Source organism: Pleurodeles waltl, chromosome 2_1 (assembly GCF_031143425.1).
Source record: "Pleurodeles waltl isolate 20211129_DDA chromosome 2_1, aPleWal1.hap1.20221129, whole genome shotgun sequence".
Classification (NCBI taxonomy): domain Eukaryota; kingdom Metazoa; phylum Chordata; class Amphibia; order Caudata; family Salamandridae; genus Pleurodeles; species Pleurodeles waltl.
Window position 1 is genome coordinate 32,527,002 of NC_090438.1, and position 19,003 is coordinate 32,546,004.

Consider the following 19,003-nt stretch of genomic DNA (forward strand, 5'->3'; position numbering starts at 1 on the left):
GCCAGAGTGGTTCCCCAGGCCTCCGTAGACAAAGCCCACCTTGGACTAGCTCTCTATGGACTCACCTTGCATTCACCTTTGCACTTATTGCATGTGAAGGAGAGGACCTAAGCTATCCCACAACCCCAGCATCACGAGAGCTGAGCCCAATTGTTGGTTTAGCCCGACTGTCCTACCAGTCCAAGCCTACAGCCTCCGTGTAACCCGACCGATCCCCATAGACTAACATTGGGCACCTGACGCTGTCATGTACCTCTGCACCCAGCCATCCAGCGTGACCTGTTGGTGTGGCCTTGGATCTTGCCCCATATCTACCTTACGTCGAAGAGGTTGGTCCTGTGATTTGCTGTACTATATCTGTTTGCAGTTTTTTTGTCCCCATAGGATAACATTGCCACTTCTGAAAAATGCAGTGTGCGTAGAATTTTGAAACCTGAAAGTATTTCTCTTGTAAAACATACTTATCTGATCGGATTGAATCTGGTGCCTAAACACATATAAACATACTTTTTAATTTTGTAAATTGGTGTGGATCTTCTTTTTGAGTTCTCATTTATTGATTGTATGTGTGTTTGCAGATGTCTAACACTCCTCTCTGATAAGCCTAAGGCTGCTCGACCACACTACCTGCTAAAAAAAAAACCTTGAGATTGCTAGAGCAAACCCCTGTCCACTGGTAAGGGAATCAATCCCTAGACTATTTGCACAATATATCTCATTTTGATATATCCTATAAAGAGCCAGCTTCCTACATTGGCGCAGCGGTGGGGTAAAGACTTGACGTTTGCTCTACCATGCCGTTAATAAGTATTACCACTAAGAAATTCAAAGCTGTCTTTACTTAGAAAACACTTTTTTCCAATTTTTCTATTTAAAAAAAATAAATAAAATACACTTAAGGCTTTGTTTTTTAAGTTCCCCAGGCCAAACTATTTAGAATTTAAAACACTTTAGTTAGGTCTTCTGGAAGTACACTTTAAAAACCATGACTGAGGCAGCGGGTTCTTCCCAGAAGCTCAGCCTGGGCCCCTACCAGAACCTAACTTAAGGCCCCCTGCCAAGCATGGAAACTTGCCATGGGGTCTAAACCTACAAATGTCCATCTGCAGCAGTTCCTGGCAGAAATGCTAGCCATGGCAAGTAAAGAAGCCCTTCAGGAAGATGAGGAGGTGGAAGAGGATGATGAATCCCTCCACAACTCCACTGACAGTAACACCACTGGGAGCACTTCCCAGGAGATGGAGACAGTGAAGATATTGAACTCCAGAAGCTAACTAAGAGGACAGAATTAGAGGCTAAACTCTTAGCTGTAGAGAAAGAAAGAGCTGAGATGTGCTTAGTACCCATCTCTGGTGGCAGCAAACTTTAAATAGGGAGAAAGAAGAAGCTTTTGATTCCAAGGTCCCCAACAGCCTTTGAGAGGGCTAGTAAAATGGGTAAACGCAGCCAAACGTATTCCGGCTCTCTACTCTGGAACTGTGACCGGGGGGGGGGGGGGAGATGGGGGGGGGGGGGGGGGGTTCAGGCAAAGACAAGACCGCTTCTGATCAGCCAAAAGCTCAGGTCCTCAGGGAGAAGACTTGTCAGTTCTTGAGGGAACTGAGCCCCAAGAACCTGGGCTTTGCACGGCAGAGCTCCTACCCCAGGGGAACCCTTCAGGGAAGAGCTGTGCCAGGGACAGAGACCCTGTCCCACGCTTGAGACGGCAAGCTGCTGACCAGCAAAAGGAAGATGTCAATGTCTCCCACAGAACCTCTTTGGAGGAGGGACTCCTGTATACTGAGGCCAAAGACCCCAAACCTGGTGCCACTAGGAGAGTGGTAATGCTTTGTATGTATAGAGAGTTTCTACTCACTTTGGTTCATGACATCCTCTTAGCTGGGAATATGGGCCAAACCAACATGGAGTAGGTTGGTGCCTCACTTCTCCTGACCAGGTGTGTCCCAGGAGGTGAATGAGTTTTGTAACTTGTCACCTGTTGAGCCAGTGGCAAGACAGGTTGCCACCTAAAGGCCCCTTTAATTCCACTTCCAGTGATTGGGGTTCCCTTTAAAAAAAATATATATATATGTTTGTCTTGATTTTTTTTTGTTTTAATGATATTCAAGACCTTACAGTAGATCATTTCACTAAGCGAATTACTTTCATCACAAACAGTATCCATTCGCTTATAATTGGACATTGTCCAGTCGGAGGTCTTCCAAAGAGTGTCTCGTGACATGAGCCTGTAAACATTTTTATTATCATCAAATATAACCATCACGTGAAAAACATAACATTAGTTCTTGGGACTATGTATGTTGCAAATGGGAAGAAATCTTTGCTATTATTTGTGCCAGAAGAAGCATCCTGGAGCGAGGCCTCTTGGGGACAATGTGCAGTGTATTCATTCTTGGTGCAGAAAGGGAGCGTAGCAATACATGTTTCGCTATGCACCTTTTTTCTCAAGGGGAATGTAATCATTTGTTGCCTCCACTTTGAGTACCAGAGGGTCCCCGCATTCCCCACCTTTACTGTTAATTCCGCGAGCTGGAAACTGACGTATATGATGCGCTTCTGCTTTGACCCAAATTAACAGGTCTTTTAACCATTGGGATTCAGCCGGAGGGTCCAGGGAGTTCCATGCCATGGCTATCCTGTGCTTAAATAGTACAAAAACTAAATCAATAAATCTGTGGAGGTATTTGTCACCTTTCTTAGGGGTGAAAGGGGTAGGTGCTATGGGGAGGGGATGTGTGGTCAGGTCTGATACTATTACAGTAACTGTGCGCCAGGTAGTCTGCAAAGTTGGACAATCCCACACCATGTGATAAAATCCTGCCAAGGTTAAGGTATAGCGTGGCTACGCGGGTTGTGTGCGGGAAACATGTATTGGATGCGAAGGGGGTCCTGATAAACCTGATGTATATAATTAAATTGTGGGAATCTGAACCTAGCATTTTGGTATATCCCCTTTACAGTCTGTAGGGCCCCTTTCCATTCCACATCAGTTAGTGGTTGCGGTAGCACTATGTTCCACTTCTTACACGCAGTCTGCATAAGGTTGGCTTTAGGTGTATGTAATGCGGTATATAAAGTGGTAATGGCGTGGTGTGTGCTCTTGGTCAGCAAAATGGTGTGTAGTGCTTGGGACGTGGGCGGCTGTGTGTCCACCGTTCTCCAGAGGCCATGCATGACTTGCAATATAATATATAGTAAGTGTGAAATTGCGCAGGGACAGTACCGTATCCAGTGATAATGTCTTGAAACGACATAATTGTGCTTTCCGAGAATACATTTCCCAGTCTGGTAATCCCTTTCAAGTCCATTGATCGTGGTCAGTAGTTTGTGTTTTCTTTGTTATCCCGGGTATATCCCAAATGGAGATCTCCGTGAATATGGGATGTGTGGGCTTCTAAGATGTATAAAGCGGTGCCAGCATGTGTGTGCTACCTTCATTAGCTGCATCATTGGTCTACGAGGGCAGCTAGGGTCTGTACACTGCAACATTCCGCAGTCGGGCTCGTATAGTGAGCGATTCCAGGCACTATGCCTCCATATGCAGCGCAGCCGCGACCCCTGGGCTCACTAGTAGGACCAGCTGTCCCACAATGGTATGCCCCCCCCCCCCCCGTCACGAGGCTCTTCAAATCCATGCACCATTCATGGGCCACGGCACTGATACCGCTGCACACGTGGCTACCGCAGCTCAGTGGGACGAGCCCCGTTGCGCTATTTTCGGCTTGGCTGATGCCGTCCAAATACTGTCGGAGCTTCTCTGGGTTCTGCGGGTCTCGTCAGGAACCATAAGCAGGATAACTGCGGTCGCCATCTTGGTCATGCCCCTTTGGGTTTCCTTTGAAGGGGTAGACATTGTTGGCTCCCTAGATCCTCCGACAGCATAAGGGAACATATTTGTACTGGTGGTAGTGGATCATGTCACCAAGTACCCTGAAGGTATAGCCCTTCAGGGGTACCTGCTCCTGCAGTTGCTAGGGTCCTACTCAGCATATTTACTAGAGTGGGCTTACCTAAAGAAGTTGTATTAGACAGATATAGTAGCTTCATGTCTGCATACCTCAAAGCCATGTGGATTGACTTTAAATTCACTACCCCATATCGCACCCAAGGAAATGGTTTAGTTGAGAGATAAATAAAAAACGCGAAAGGCATGATCGCAGGACTCCCTGAAAAACTCAAAAGGAGATGGGGTATCCTATTACCATGCTTGCTTTTCACCAACAGAGAAGTGCCACAGAAGGGAGTAGGTTTTTCCCCCTCTGAGCTTCTGTTTAGTCATCCTGTAAGTGGACCACTGTGTCTAGCGAGGGAAGGCTGAGAGACTCCTCTAAAAAAAAGCCCAAATAAGACATTGTGGACTATGTGCTTGGCTTACGTTCAGTGATGACTGAGTTAACGGAGAAAGCATACAAAACCTTTGAGGCCAGCCAAGAGCTCCAGAAGTTCTGGTATGACCAAAAGGCTGCCATGGTAGAATACCAACCAGGGCAGAAGGTGTGGGTACTGGATCCTATGACTCTGAGGGCACTCCAGGACAAATGGAGTGTCCCTCACCCCATCCTTGAGAAGAAACAGTGAGGTCACCTATCTGGTTGACCTAGACACTCCTAGGAACTCTCACAGGATCATCCATGTAAATCACCTAAAGCTCTTCCATGACAGGGCTGATGTGGCCATGCTGATGGTCACTGATGAGGATTAGGAAGCAAAATGAGAGCCTTTCCCTGACCGCTCCCACTGCCCCAAAGATGGGTCAGTTGATGGAGTGGTCTTTTCTGGCACCATCACTGCCCAACTGCAAACTGACTGCATGCAAGTCCTACAGCAGTTTGCTGAGCTCTTTTCCCTCACCCCTGGTTAAACTACCTGGTGTGTCCATGATGTGGGTACTGGTGACCATATGTCTGTCAAATGCAAAATATACAGACAGTCTGACCAAGTGAAGGATAGCATCAGAGCTGAAGTCAGCAAGAAGCTGGAGGTGTGGGTTCTTGATCCCTCTGTCAGCCCCTGGGCTGGCCAGGAGGTTATACTCCGAAATAGAAGACATGCAGAGGATGGAATGTAAGGAGAGGATCACTGAAGGAAGAATTTCCCAGGTACCAGACTGGATGCAAAGATTTTTGAAAGCAATTCTCTCGCCAGCTGGTAGGTGGCTTCAGGACAGTGGCCCTGTAAGGAAATGCCTCCTTGGCATGGTTACCCCCTGACTTTTTGCCTTTGCTGATGCTATGTTTTGAATTGAAAGTGTGCTGAGGCCTGCTAACCAGGCCCCAGCACCAGTGTTCTTTCCCTAACCTGTACTTTTGTATCCGCAATTGGCACACCCTGGCATCCAGGTAAGTCCCTTGTAACTGGTACCCCTGGTACCAAGGGCCCTGATGCCAGGGAAGGTCTCTAAGGGCTGCAGCATATCTTATGCCACCCTGGGGACCCCTCACTCAGCACAGACACACTGCTTGCCAGCTTGTGTGTGCTGGTGAGGACAAAACGAGTAAGTCGACATGGCACTCCCCTCAGGGTGCCATGCCAACCTCACACTGCCTATGCAGTATAGATAAGTCAACCCTCTAGCAGGCCTTACAACCCTAAGGCAGGGTGCACTATACCATAGGTGAGGGCACCAGTGCATGAGCACTGTGCCCCTACAGTGTCTAAGCAAAACCTTAGACATTGTAAGTGCAGGGTAGCCATAAGAGTATATGGTCTGGGAGTCTGTTTTACACGAACTCCACAGCACCATAATGGCTACACTGAAAACTGGGAAGTTTGGTATCAAACTTCTCAGCACAATAAATGCACACTGATGCCAGTGTACATTTTATTGTAAAATACACCCCAGAGGGCACCTTAGAGGTGCCCCCTGAAACCTAACCGACTATCTGTGTAGGCTGACTGGTTCCAGCAGCCTGCCACACTAGAGACATGTTGCTGGCCCCATGGGGAGAGTGCCTTTGTCACTCTGAGGCCAGTAACAAAGCCTGCACTGGGTGGAGATGCTAACACCTCCCCCAGGCAGGAGCTGTAACACCTGGCGGTGAGCCTCAAAGGCTCACCCCCTTTGTTCCAGCACCGCAGAGCACTCCAGCTAGTGGAGTTGCCCGCCACGGCCCCACTTTTGGCGGCAAGGCCGGACGAAATAATGAGAATAACAAGGAGGAGTCACTGGCCAGTCAGGACAGCCCCTAAGGTGTCCTGAGCTGAAGTGACTCTAACTTTTAGAAATCCTCCATCTTGCAGATGGAGGATTCCCCCAATAGGGATAGGATTGTGACCCCCTCCCCTTGGGAGGAGGCACAAAGAGGGTGTACCCACCCTCAGGGCTAGTAGCCATAGGCTACTAACCCCCCAGACCTAAACACGCCCTTAAATTTAGTATTTAAGGGCTACCCTGAACCTAAGAATTTAGATTCCTGCAACTTACAAGAAGAAGAGGACTGCTGAGCTGAAAAACCCCTGCAGAAGAAGAAAGAAGACACCAACTACTTTGGCCCCAGTCCTACCGGCCTGTCTCCTGCCTTCAGAAGAAACCTGCTCCAGCGACGCTTTCCCCAGGACCAGTGACCCCTGAATCCTCAGAGGACTGCCCTGCTTCCAAGAAACCAAGAAACTCCAGAGAACAGTGGCTCTGTTCAACAAAGACTGCAACTTTGTATTGTAGCAGATTTAAAGACCCCTGCAATCCCCGCAAGAAGCGTGAGACTTGCAACACTGCACCCGGCGACCCCGACTCGACTGGTGAAGAAACAACGCTACAGGGAGGACCCCCAGGCGACTCCAAGACTGTGAGTAACCCAAGTTGTCCCCCCTGAGCCCCCACAGCGACGCCTGCAGAGGGAATCCCGAGGCTCCCCCTGACCGCGACTGCCTGACTCTGAAATCCCGACGCCTGGAAAAGACCCTGCACCCGCAGCCCCCAGGACCTCAATGATTGGAGCTCCAGTGCAGGAGTGACCCCCAGGAGGCCCTCTCCCTTGCCCAGGTGGTGGCTACCCCGAAGAGCCCCCCCCTTGCCTGCCTGCACTGCTGAAGAGACACCTTGGTCTCATTGAAAACCATTGGAAACCCGACGTGTGTTTGCACACCGCACCCGGCCGCCCCGTGCTGCTGAGGGTGTACTTTCTGTGCTAACTTGTGTCCCCCCCGGTGCCCTACAAAACCCCCCTGGTCTGCCCTCCGAAGACGCGGGTACTTACCTGCTGGCAGACTGAAACCGGGGCACCCCCTTCTCCATTGAAGCCTATGTGTTTTTTGCCCCTCTTTGACCTCTGCACCTGACCGGCCCTGAGCTGCTGGTGTGGTGACTTTGGGGTTGCTCTGAACCCCCAACGGTGGGCTACCTTGGACCCCAATCTGAACCCCGTAGGTGGTTTACTTACCTGCAAGAACTAACATTACTTTACCTCCCCCAGGAACTGTGAAAATTGCACTGTGTCCACTTTTAAAACAGCTAAATGTGTTTTATGTAAAAAGTATATATGATATTTTGATTATTCAAAGTTCCTAAAGTACTTACCTGCAATACCTTTCAAATGAGATATTACATGTAGAATTTGAACCTGTGGTTCTTAAAATAAACTAAGAAAATATATTTTTCTATACAAAAACCTATTGGCTGGATTTGTCTCGGAGTGTGTGTTCCTCATTTATTGCCTGTGTGTATGTACAACAAATGCTTAACACTACTCCTTGGATAAGCCTACTGCTCGACCACACTACCACAAAATAGAGCATTAGTATTATCTCTTTTTGCCACTATCTTACCTCTAAGGGGAACCCTTGGACTCTGTGCATGTTATTTCTTACTTTGAAAAAACACATACAGAGCCAACTTCCTACAGGCTCTCTATAGAATACTAAAATGAAGTGGATCCCCAAAGATGTGCAGAGGCATAAATAGATGGGTCTAGAGCTCTAGTTGTGTGGCCGAGGAGCTAGGCTTATCAAGAAGTCGTGTTTGTTGTACTCCGGGGCAATGAATGAGACACACACTCAATAAATAAATCCGAGACCAATTCAGAAAAAATAACATTTGCTTTTATATATTTTTTGAACCAAAGAACTTCGTTATAAGGTAAGCAGTTTTTAAAATGAAAATACTTTTCAGTTTCAAAAATCCACACAATGCGTTTTTAACTGGGCAGGTCGCATTCAGGGGGAGCCCTCGGATTTAGGTTGCAGATGTTGCTGTGGAGTCAGGGGTCAGCCCACGATGGACTCTTTGTCGGAAGCACTGGGGAACCTTCACTGGACTGGTTGGCCACTTGGACTCGGGCTGTGGGCGCCGGGTCCAGAGGATGGTCCAGGCAGCAGTTTTGCGGTTCCTCAGGCAGACTTCTTTCGTCTTTGGAGATGTTTCTTTTGGACAGGTCCACTGGAGTGCTTGTTCTTTATTGAAGTCAGGCAGTCCTCCCAAGGCTTTGGAGCTCGTTGGCTGCAGGACAGTCGTCTTCTAGGCTCAGGTTTCTTTGAAGGCTGCAGACAGGCCGGTAGGACTTGGGGCCAAGTCGGTTGGTGTCTTCAGTCTTCTCTGCAGGGCGACTTCTGTTTTCTCTGGCTCTTCTTAGGTCAGCTGGAATCTTAAAAGGGTGCCGCCTAAATACTAGCCAGTGGGCTACTCGCATTTAGGGTGACTACACCCTTCCAATGACCACTTCCTTTGGGAAGTGGGCATAGCCCTAACCCTGTTGGCCTAATTCCGTTCATGCAAGATGGAGGAGTTTAAAAAGTAGTGTCCACTTCAGCTTGTCCACCCCAAGGGTGGGACTGGCATGAAGGGGGTACACCTCCTAATTTACTTAATTTTCCTGCCTGTCCTGTCGCCAAAAGTGCTGTCAAGGACTGGGGTTCTGCCTCCTCTACCATTTGGCGAGGCCTGGGTCACTTTTCAAAGGTGACAAGGCCTTTAAAGCCCCCGTCCTGGAATGTCCATCCTGCCTGGGAGAGGAGGTCACACCTCTGCTCAGAGCAGGCCTTTGTTCTGAGCCCTCAAGAGCATTAGCTCCCATCTCAGGGCCAGAATTGTCTTCAGATGGCTGTACGGGTTTTGACTAGTCAATGCCCACACTAGGAGTTGGTAGGTTTGCAGGGGGCACTTCTAAGGTGCCCTCTGAGTGGATGTATTAATAAATCCATCACCGGATTCAGTGAGGGTTTATTAATATGAGGTGTTTGATACTAAACATCCCTATTTTAAATGAATCCATCATGTAGCTTGGGAACTCTTGGTGACCAGTGTCCAGCGCCTGTACTTAAAATGGCTTCCCTTGTTCACTCACTATGTCTGAGAATCGACAATGACAAAGCAGGGGCATATCTGCACATGCAGATATGTCTTCATATGTAATATAATGCACCCCTGCTTAGGGCTGGAAGGCCTGCTGTAGGGGTGGCATATTGCATGCAGTGTTGGGGAACATGGCACACAGGTGTGACATGTCATGTTTTTACTTTTAGTTGCACCAAGACACACAGCCTGCAATGGAGAATCTGCATGTTCCAAGTGAGGGATTCCTGAGGGTGGCTGAAAATAGGCTGCAGCTCTTGGGGTCCCTCTTTGGTACCCAGGCACTAGGTACCAGTGGTACCACTTACTAAAGACTTGCAGGGGTACGAAAGGCATTGCCAATTGGAGAACCATTTTACAGTTTTAGTGAAATGATTTGGTACTGGAGACCTTGATAGCAGGAACTCAGTGCACTTTCAGTCAAAATTGCATCAATTACCAGGCAAAAAGTGGGGTTGATCATGTCGAAAAGGGGCACTTCCCTACAATAGGTCACAACCTGTCAACAAACATTACCTATTCTACCCCCACTAATGATCATAACTATCTGGAATTAATATAACACATCACAAAGTCACTGGGGAAAATGCATACAGTTATTTCTTAAGAGCACGATTAATTGGAATAACCAACCATAACCACTAACCTTGGGGTTGTGGAGTAGCGTGCTACTCTTTTTAAAGCGTTTCACTGCCTCGTCAGGGGTAGTAAGTGCTATATAACTACAATCTTGTTCTAGGGTAGGTATGGGTATTGTGTGATTGAGGGACAAAGCCTGAGGAAGTGACGTAACGGGGGATTGATAGCTTTGTGGAAACTATTGACCCATTGGGCTAGCAAGTCCTCCCCTCCCACTAACGGGAAGATGGCATAAAAGTTGCACTCCAGACACACTGTCTTCCAGACACTGCCAGACCGACAATTTACTGCTTCCCTGGAACTAAGTGGTCTCTGATTGGCTCACAGTGCATTGTGACCAATCCAAGAAAAGATTGGTTGTCATGCCTGCCTGTAGGCCAAGTCACAGAACCACTGTTTATAAAGATGCATGGGACTTAAAATAATGTACTTGCCTTTTAAAAACCATCATATCTTTGATTCCCCCTCAATAGGTTTTTGTTGTTTTGGTAAATGATTTAGGATAAAAATACACTCTATTGCTATAAACGCAACAGAATAAAAATCCGACAGCAATTTATAACAATAGTGTATTTTCATTCTGTTGTGTTTCTCTTTCTGTTATTTTGGTACTTCTAAATGCTTTTTACGTGTTCCTTTTACTAAGCCCGACTGCTCAGTGTCGTAGAGACCCAGTACTGAACTAAGGAGTTTGTAAAAGAAGGCTAACTGGACTTAATAGAGATTGTGACATTATCATCACTTGAAGGCTTACAACTACACCACATAATCAACTTTCCTACACTTGTCAACCTGGACTTGACACTAGAGTGTCACAAAAGATGGCCATAGCCCCCACCCTGCATATTCTGTGAAGTTCAGAGGGGTCGACCTATTTGCTCTGCAGAGGCATTTCACACCTATTCACACTTTTTAAAGGCTAACTACTGGTGTGTAAGGAAATGCCTCCTTGGCATGGTTGCCCCCTGACTTTTTGCCTTTGCTGATGCTATGTTTACAATTGAAAGTGTGCTGAGGCCTGCTAACCAGGCCCCAGCACCAGTGTTCTTTCCCTAACCTGTACTTTTGTACCCACAATTGGCAGACCCTGGCATCCAGATAAGTCCCTTGTAACTGGTACTTCTAGTACCAAGGGCCCTGATGCCAAGGAAGGTCTCTAAGGGCTGCAGCATGTCTTATGCCACCCTGGAGACCTCTCACTCAGCACAGACACACTGCTTGCCAGCTTGTGTGTGCTAGTGAGGACAAAACGAGTAAGTCGACATGGCACTCCCCTCAGGGTGCCATGCCAGCCTCTCACTGCCTATGCAGTATAGGTAAGCCACCCCTCTAGCAGGCCTTACAGCCCTAAGGCAGGGTGCACTATACCATAGGTGAGGGTACCAGTGCATGAGCATGGTACCCCTACAGTGTCTAAACAAAACCTTAGACATTGTAAGTGCAGGGTAGCCATAAGAGTATATGGTCTGGGGGTCTGTCAAACACGAACTCCACAGCACCATAATGGCTACACTGAAAACTGGGAAGTTTGGTATCAAACTTCTCAGCACAATAAATGCACACTGATGCCAGTGTACATTTTATTGTAAAATACACCACAGAGGGCACCTTAGAGGTGCCCCCTGAAACTTAACCGACTGTCTGTGTAGGCTGACTAGTTCCAGCAGCCTGCCACACCAGAGACATGTTGCTGGCCCCATGGGGAGAGTGCCTTTGTCACTCTGAGGCCAGTAACAAAGCCTGCACTGGGTGGAGATGCTAACACCTCCCCCAGGCAGGAGCTGTAACACCTGGCGGTGAGCCTCAAAGGCTCACCCCTTTGTCACAGCCCAGCAGGGCACTCCAGCTTAGTGGAGTTGCCCGCCCCCTCCGGCCACGGCCCCCACTTTTGGCGGCAAGGCTGGAGGGAACAAAGAAAGCAACAAGGAGGAGTCACTGGCCAGTCAGGACAGCCCCTAAGGTGTCCTGAGCTGAGGTGACTCTGACTTTTAGAAATCCTCCATCTTGCAGATGGAGGATTCCCCCAATAGGGTTAGGATTGTGACCCCCTCCCCTTGGGAGGAGGCACAAAGAGGGTGTACCCACCCTCAGGGCTAGTAGCCATTGGCTACTAACCCCCCAGACCTAAACACGCCCTTAAATTTAGTATTTAAGGGCTACCCTGAACCCTAGAAAATTAGATTCCTGCAACTACAAGAAGAAGGACTGCCTAGCTGAAAACCCCTGCAGAGGAAGACCAGAAGACAACAACTGCCTTGGCTCCAGAAACTCACCGGCCTGTCTCCTGCCTTCCAAAGATCCTGCTCCAGCGACGCCTTCCAAAGGGACCAGCGACCTCGACATCCTCTGAGGACTGCCCCTGCTTCGAAAAGACAAGAAACTCCCGAGGACAGCGGACCTGCTCCAAGAAAAGCTGCAACATTGTTTCCAGCAGCTTTAAAGAACCCTGCAAGCTCCCCGCAAGAAGCGTGAGACTTGCAACACTGCACCCGGCGACCCCGACTCGGCTGGTGGCGATCCAACACCTCAGGAGGGACCCCAGGACTACTCTAAGACTGTGAGTACAAAAACCTGTCCCCCCTGAGCCCCCACAGCGCCGCCTGCAGAGGGAATCCCGAGGCTTCCCCTGACCGCGACTCTTTGAATCCTAAAGTCCCGACACCTGGGAGAGACCCTGCACCCGCAGCCCCCAGGACCTGAAGGACCGGACTTTCACTGGAGGAGTGACCCCCAGGAGTCCCTCTCCCTTGACCAAGTGGAGGTTTCCCCGAGGAACCCCCCCCCTTGCCTGCCTGCAGCGCTGAAGAGATCCCAAGATCTCCCATTGACTTCCATTACAAACCCGACGCTTGTTTCTACACTGCACCCGGCCGCCCCCGCGCTGCTGAGGGTGAAATTTCTGTGTGGACTTGTGTCCCCCCCGGTGCCCTACAAAACCCCCCTGGTCTGCCCTCCGAAGACGCGGGTACTTACCTGCAAGCAGACCGGAACCGGGGCACCCCCTTCTCTCCATTCTAGCCTATGTGTTTTGGGCACCACTTTGAACTCTGCACCTGACCGGCCCTGAGCTGCTGGTGTGGTGACTTTGGGGTTGCTCTGAACCCCCAACGGTGGGCTACCTTGGACCAAGAACTAAGCCCTGTAAGTGTCTTACTTACCTGGTTAACCTAACAAATACTTACCTCCCCTAGGAACTGTGAAAATTGCACTAAGTGTCCACTTTTAAAACAGCTATTTGTGAATAACTTGAAAAGTATACATGCAATTTTGATGATTTGAAGTTCCTAAAGTACTTACCTGCAATACCTTTCGAATGAGATATTACATGTAGAATTTGAACCTGTGGTTCTTAAAATAAACTAAGAAAAGATATTTTTCTATATAAAAACCTATTGGCTGGATTTGTCTCCGAGTGTGTGTACCTCATTTATTGTCTATGTGTATGTACAACAAATGCTTAACACTACTCCTTGGATAAGCCTACTGCTCGACCACACTACCACAAAATAGAGCATTAGTATTATCTCTTTTTGCCACTATCTTACCTCTAAGGGGAACCCTTGGACTCTGTGCATACTATTCCTTACTTTGAAATAGTGCATACAGAGCCAACTTCCTACATGGTGGAAGAAACTAGAGAGCGTATGCAAATAAGCCTCCATTAACGTCAGGCAAGGGAAATGGTGACTCTCTAAAAGTTACTTTTCCTTAATATTTATTACAAATCAATTTGGCCCCTTTCCTGAGATAGAGTGCTGGTATTTTAAAATGTACCCTGGTTTTCTTCATAGAACAGTTAGGCTTGCCACCGTGAAGAAAGCTTTTGGGTGCTACTCACTGTATGGACGTTAGCATTTAATTTCTACATGGCATACTTTTGGATACCATTTACCCTGCTTGTCTGGATAGGGGTGTCATTACTATTTAAAAGGAAGGATTTTAGCTGTCTGAAGGGTGTATATTGGCTCTGCTGCAGTCAGGCCACAGTGATGGACCTGAAGCCATGTTGCACTGCCAGTGTAGTGGATGCACAATAAGTGCAGCATTCCACTAGCGGCACTTACCCTCATTCCCTGGGTACACTTTCTGTCATATGCTAGGGATTTACAGAATAGTTCAATTTGTTAATTAGGAGCATGCCACTCCATTCATGCTAAACATAGGAGCAGAAGCACTTTAGTACTGGAAAGGAGAAGTGCAGTGCAGTGCAGTGTCCCCCAACACCAGCAAAAATATAGGGTCTAGCAAAAGACAAATCCGAGATGGCCATTCTGGAAAGGCAGATTTCTTATAGTAGATAAAACGCATAGTGTTCTTCACCAAGCCAAACAGACAGATACAAAGACTGCTAGCACTTTCCACCATTGATTGCTCGAGACTCTAGCACTCTAACTCGCCCTATTGAATGTATTTTGAATATTCAAGGCACGACTGAAGCCTTTGGCTCAGTACAGTTATATTTGCAGGGTGAAATCTGTATTCATGTTATGTATGATGCTGTTGCAGACAGTTCATTTCTAGCATTTCACACTTGTAATCTTAATTACGAATCTCTTGCCAGAATAATATGTGGGAATGAGGTGGGTGTCTTAATCATTTTGGTCTTTTTCCTCTGCAGGCAGCTCGCTGCAATGCCTGTAAGCGCCAAGGGAAATTATTAGAAACCATTCACTGGCGAGGTGAAATCCGGCATTTCTGTAACCAGCAGTGTCTCCTTCGTTTCTACAACCAGCAGAACCAACCCAACCTGGACACACAGAAAGGACCAGAGAGCCTGTTGAATAGTAAGAACCGAGCCAGGGGAGAGTACGGTAAACATGAATCTTGAGATGCTGATAACTTGCTAGTGGAAAAGGGGACTGCAGGTCTTAATTGGCTTGTCTGCTGAAGGGCAAACGAGGGGCACAGGCTGCAGAGCTCTGAGAGGTGGTGAAGAGGGCAAACCGGCCGAAGATCCTGTGTCCTTGTAAAGCGTGAAAGGAGAAAGTAGGCCAGAGAGCCTGCTGAGCTTTCAGGGAAACGAGCACATGGAGCTCACAGGATGGGATACGAGAGAGAACGCAAAGGCTTTGAGACCGCGCTAACCTGCACAGTGAAAACAGGGACACAGACCAGAGTGCTTTATAAATGTTGAAGGAGTGGAAAGTGGAAAGAGGTCACCCAGGATATTGGGTATCTCTTTGAGGGTTTGGACTCCTTATACTTGCTGGGCTCTAGGGTAAGGGATAGCTGACGGGCTGCAGAGGGGGCGTTGGTTGTGTGTTATAGACTTCTAAGCGGGTAGGGAGGAAAAGAGGAGTAACGTATCAAGCAGAAAAAGTACGCAGCGCGGAGCCTACTGTGGGTGAGGAACAATAGTATAGTGAGAAGAGGTCAGATCATATAGGCCGGGATAATTGAAAAGGGAGACTGGATGGGTCTGGGTCATACAGAGTTATTGTGAAGCATGCTGAACTATCAGCATGGAAAAGTAGATACAAGACTATTGAACCAAGAGCAGGAGAAGGAGCCCATTGCCTGCTGAAAGAAAAACCATAGCTATATGGAGCCTCTTGCATAGTCCGAGAGTAATGACTAGATGTGTTATCTATCCTAAACCATGTAACATGGAGGAATCCTGCACCCTGCTGAACCTTTAAAAAGGGCCTACATTTGATGAATCTGTACCGCCAAGGACTCTGCAGTCCCACGAAACTGGATATCGAGCCTGCTGGAGAACAGAGATGTGATCTTGACATCAGCACTATGGGGTGGCATTGACATCGAACCTTGCTTAGAGGCAAAAGATGTAAAGGAAGTTTATGAAGGCTTCCAATGATGAGACTTCTCTTCGAACCTCTGCATCCTAAGAAAAAGATACATCAACCGTGCAGGACATTATACAGAACTTAGTGTGCCGGCTTATAGAAGAACGGCTCCTTCTGTATAGAGTCAGATAAGGGATCAATAGTGTAGGGGCATTGTTGCTGCTGGACTGCTATGCGCCTGTGTGTGTGCGCCTGTGTGTGTGCGCCTGTGTGTGTGCGCCTGTGTGTGTGTGCGCCTGTGTGTGTGCGCCTGTGTGTGCGCGCCTGTGTGTGCGCCTGTGTGTGTGTCTCTGTGTAAGGAAATGCCTCCTTGGCATGGTTGCCCCCTGACTTTTTGCCTTTGCTGATGCTATGTTTACAATTGAAAGTGTGCTGAGGCCTGCTAACCAGGCCACAGCACCAGTGTTCTTTCCCTAACCTGTACTTTTGTATCCACAATTGGCAGACCCTGGCATCCAGATAAGTCCCTTGTAACTGGTACTTCTAGTACCAAGGGCCCTGATGCCAAGGAAGGTCTCTAAGGGCTGCAGCATGTCTTATGCCACCCTGGAGACCTCTCACTCAGCACAGACACACTGCTTGCCAGCTTGTGTGTGCTAGTGAGGACAAAACGAGTAAGTCGACATGGCACTCCACTCACTGTGCCATGCCAGCCTCTCACTGCCTATGCAGTATAGGTAAGACACCCCTCTAGCAGGCCTTACAGCCCTAAGGCAGGGTGCACTATTCCATAGGTGAGGGTACCAGTGCATGAGCATGGTACCCCTACAGTGTCTAAACAAAACCTTAGACATTGTAAGTGCAGGGTAGCCATAAGAGTATATGGTCTGAGAGTTTGTCAAACACGAACTCCACAGCACCATAATGGCTACACTGAAAACTGGGAAGTTTGGTATCAAACTTCTCAGCACAATAAATGCACACTGATGCCAGTGTACATTTTATTGCAAAATACACCCCAGAGGGCACCTTAGAGGTGCCCCCTGAAACTTAACCGACTGTCTGTGTAGGCTGACTAGTTCCAGCAGCCTGCCACACTAGAGACATGTTGCTGGCCCCATGGGGAGAGTGCCTTTGTCACTCTGAGGCCCGTAACAAAGCCTGCACTGGGTGGAGATGCTAACACCTCCCCCAGGCAGGAGCTGTGACACCTGGCGGTGAGCCTCAAAGGCTCACTCCTTTGTCCCAGCCCAGCAGGGCACTCCAGCTTAGTGGAGTTGCCCGCCCCCTCCGGCCACGGCCCCCACTTTTGGCGGCAAGGCTGGAGGGAACAAAGAAAGCAACAAGGAGGAGTCACTGGCCAGTCAGGACAGCCCCTAAGGTGTCCTGAGCTGAGGTGACTCTAACTTTTAGAAATCCTCCATCTTGCAGATGGAGGATTCCCCCAATAGGGTTAGGATTGTGACCCCCTCCCCTTGGGAGGAGGCACAAAGAGGGTGTACCCACCCTCAGGGCTAGTAGCCATTGGCTACTAACCCCCCAGACCTAAACACGCCCTTAAATTTAGTATTTAAGGGCTACCCTGAACCCTAGAAAATTAGATTCCTGCAAACTACAAGAAGAAGGACTGCCTAGCTGAAAACCCCTGCAGAGGAAGACCAGAAGACGACAACTGCCTTGGCTCCAGAAACTCACCGGCCTGTCTCCTGCCTTCCAAAGAACTCTGCTCCAGCGACGCCTTCCAAGGGACCAGCGACCTCTGAATCCTCTGAGGACTGCCCTGCTTCGAAAAGGACAAGAAACTCCAGAGGACAGCGGACCTGCTCCAAAAAGACTGCAACTTTGTTTCAAGGAGCAGCTTTAAAGACCCTGCAATCTCCCCGCAAGAAGCGTGAGACTTGCAACACTGCACCCGGCGACCCCGACTCGGCTGGTGGAGAACCAACACCTCAGGGAGGACCCCCGGACTACTCTACGACTGTGAGTACCAAAACCTGTCCCCCCTGAGCCCCCACAGCGCCGCCTGCAGAGGGAATCCCGAGGCTTCCCCTGACCGCGACTCTCTGAAACCTAAGTCCCGACGCCTGGAAGAGACCCTGCACCCGCAGCCCCCAGGACCTGAAGGACCGGACTTTCACTGGAGAAGTGACCCCCAGGAGTCCCTCTCCCTTGCCCAAATGGAGGTTTCCCCGAGGAAGCCCCCCCTTGCCTGCCTGCAGCGCTGAAGAGATCCGTTGATCTCTCATAGACTAACATTGCAAACCCGACGCTTGTTTCTACACTGCACCCGGCCGCCCCCGCGCTGCTGAGGGTGAAATTTCTGTGTGGGCTTGTGTTCCCCCCGGTGCCCTACAAAACCCCCCTGGTCTGCCCTCCGAAGACGCGGGTACTTACCTGCAAGCAGACCGGAACCGGGGCACCCCCTTCTCTCCATTCTAGCCTATGCGTTTTGGGCACCACTTTGAACTCTGCACCTGACCGGCCCTGAGCTGCTGGTGTGGTGACTTTGGGGTTGCTCTGAACCCCCAACGGTGGGCTACCTTGGACCAAGAACTGAACCCTGTAAGTGTCTTACTTACCTGGTAAAACTAACAAAAACTTACCTCCCCCAGGAACTGTGAAAATTGCACTGTGTCCACTTTTAAAGTAGCTATTTGTCAATAACTTGAAAAGTATACATGCAATTGAAATGATTCAAAGTTCCTAATGTACTTACCTGCAATACCTTTCAAACAAGATATTAGATGTTCAATTTGAACCTGTGGTTCTTAAAATAAACTAAGAAAATATATTTTTCTATAACAAAACCTATTGGCTGGATTTGTCTCTGAGTGTGTGTACCTCATTTATTGTCTATGTGTATGTACAACAAGTGCTTAACACTACTCCTTGGATAAGCCTACTGCTCGACCACACTACCACAAAATAGAGCATTAGTATTATCTCTTTTTACCACTATTTTACCTCTAAGGGGAACCCTTGGACTCTGTGCATGCTATTCCTTACTTTGAAATAGCACATACAGAGCCAACTTCCTACACTCTGTGTGTGTCTCTGTGTGGCAGAGAGGGGATGCACACAGGTACATACCTCAAGGAACACGTGGTTGGAGAACAGTGTGACTTGCAGTTCCATTTGTAGTGGTTAACAAAGTGATTTTGGAGGTTAATGAATGGTGAAGTAAGTGGCCCAAGGTGCTTCCAGTTGCAGGAGGAATGGAGGATCACTTTGACTGAGATACTGGAGGGGGAGAGTGGTTCTGCCTGCTTTCTCTATGTTTTTGTCCAGAGTTTGCTGTTGACTCTGTGATTCCTGCATGATGATTTGCTGT

General features: G+C 48.5%; 1 protein-coding gene across 5 annotated transcripts in view; it reads left to right on the forward strand.

The window, feature by feature from the left end:
• Positions 1-19,003, forward strand: part of ZMYM3 (zinc finger MYM-type containing 3) — a 451,376-nt gene that overhangs the window by 190,692 nt on the left and 241,681 nt on the right. For 4 of the 5 annotated variants that reach the window (XM_069209214.1, XM_069209211.1, XM_069209204.1 and 1 more), the window contains exon 13: positions 14,544-14,736. In XM_069209214.1, coding sequence (XP_069065315.1) covers positions 14,544-14,736 — 193 coding nt within the window. The remainder of the gene's footprint in view (positions 1-14,543; positions 14,737-19,003) is intronic. The other variant, XM_069209208.1, reaches the window with a different exon arrangement.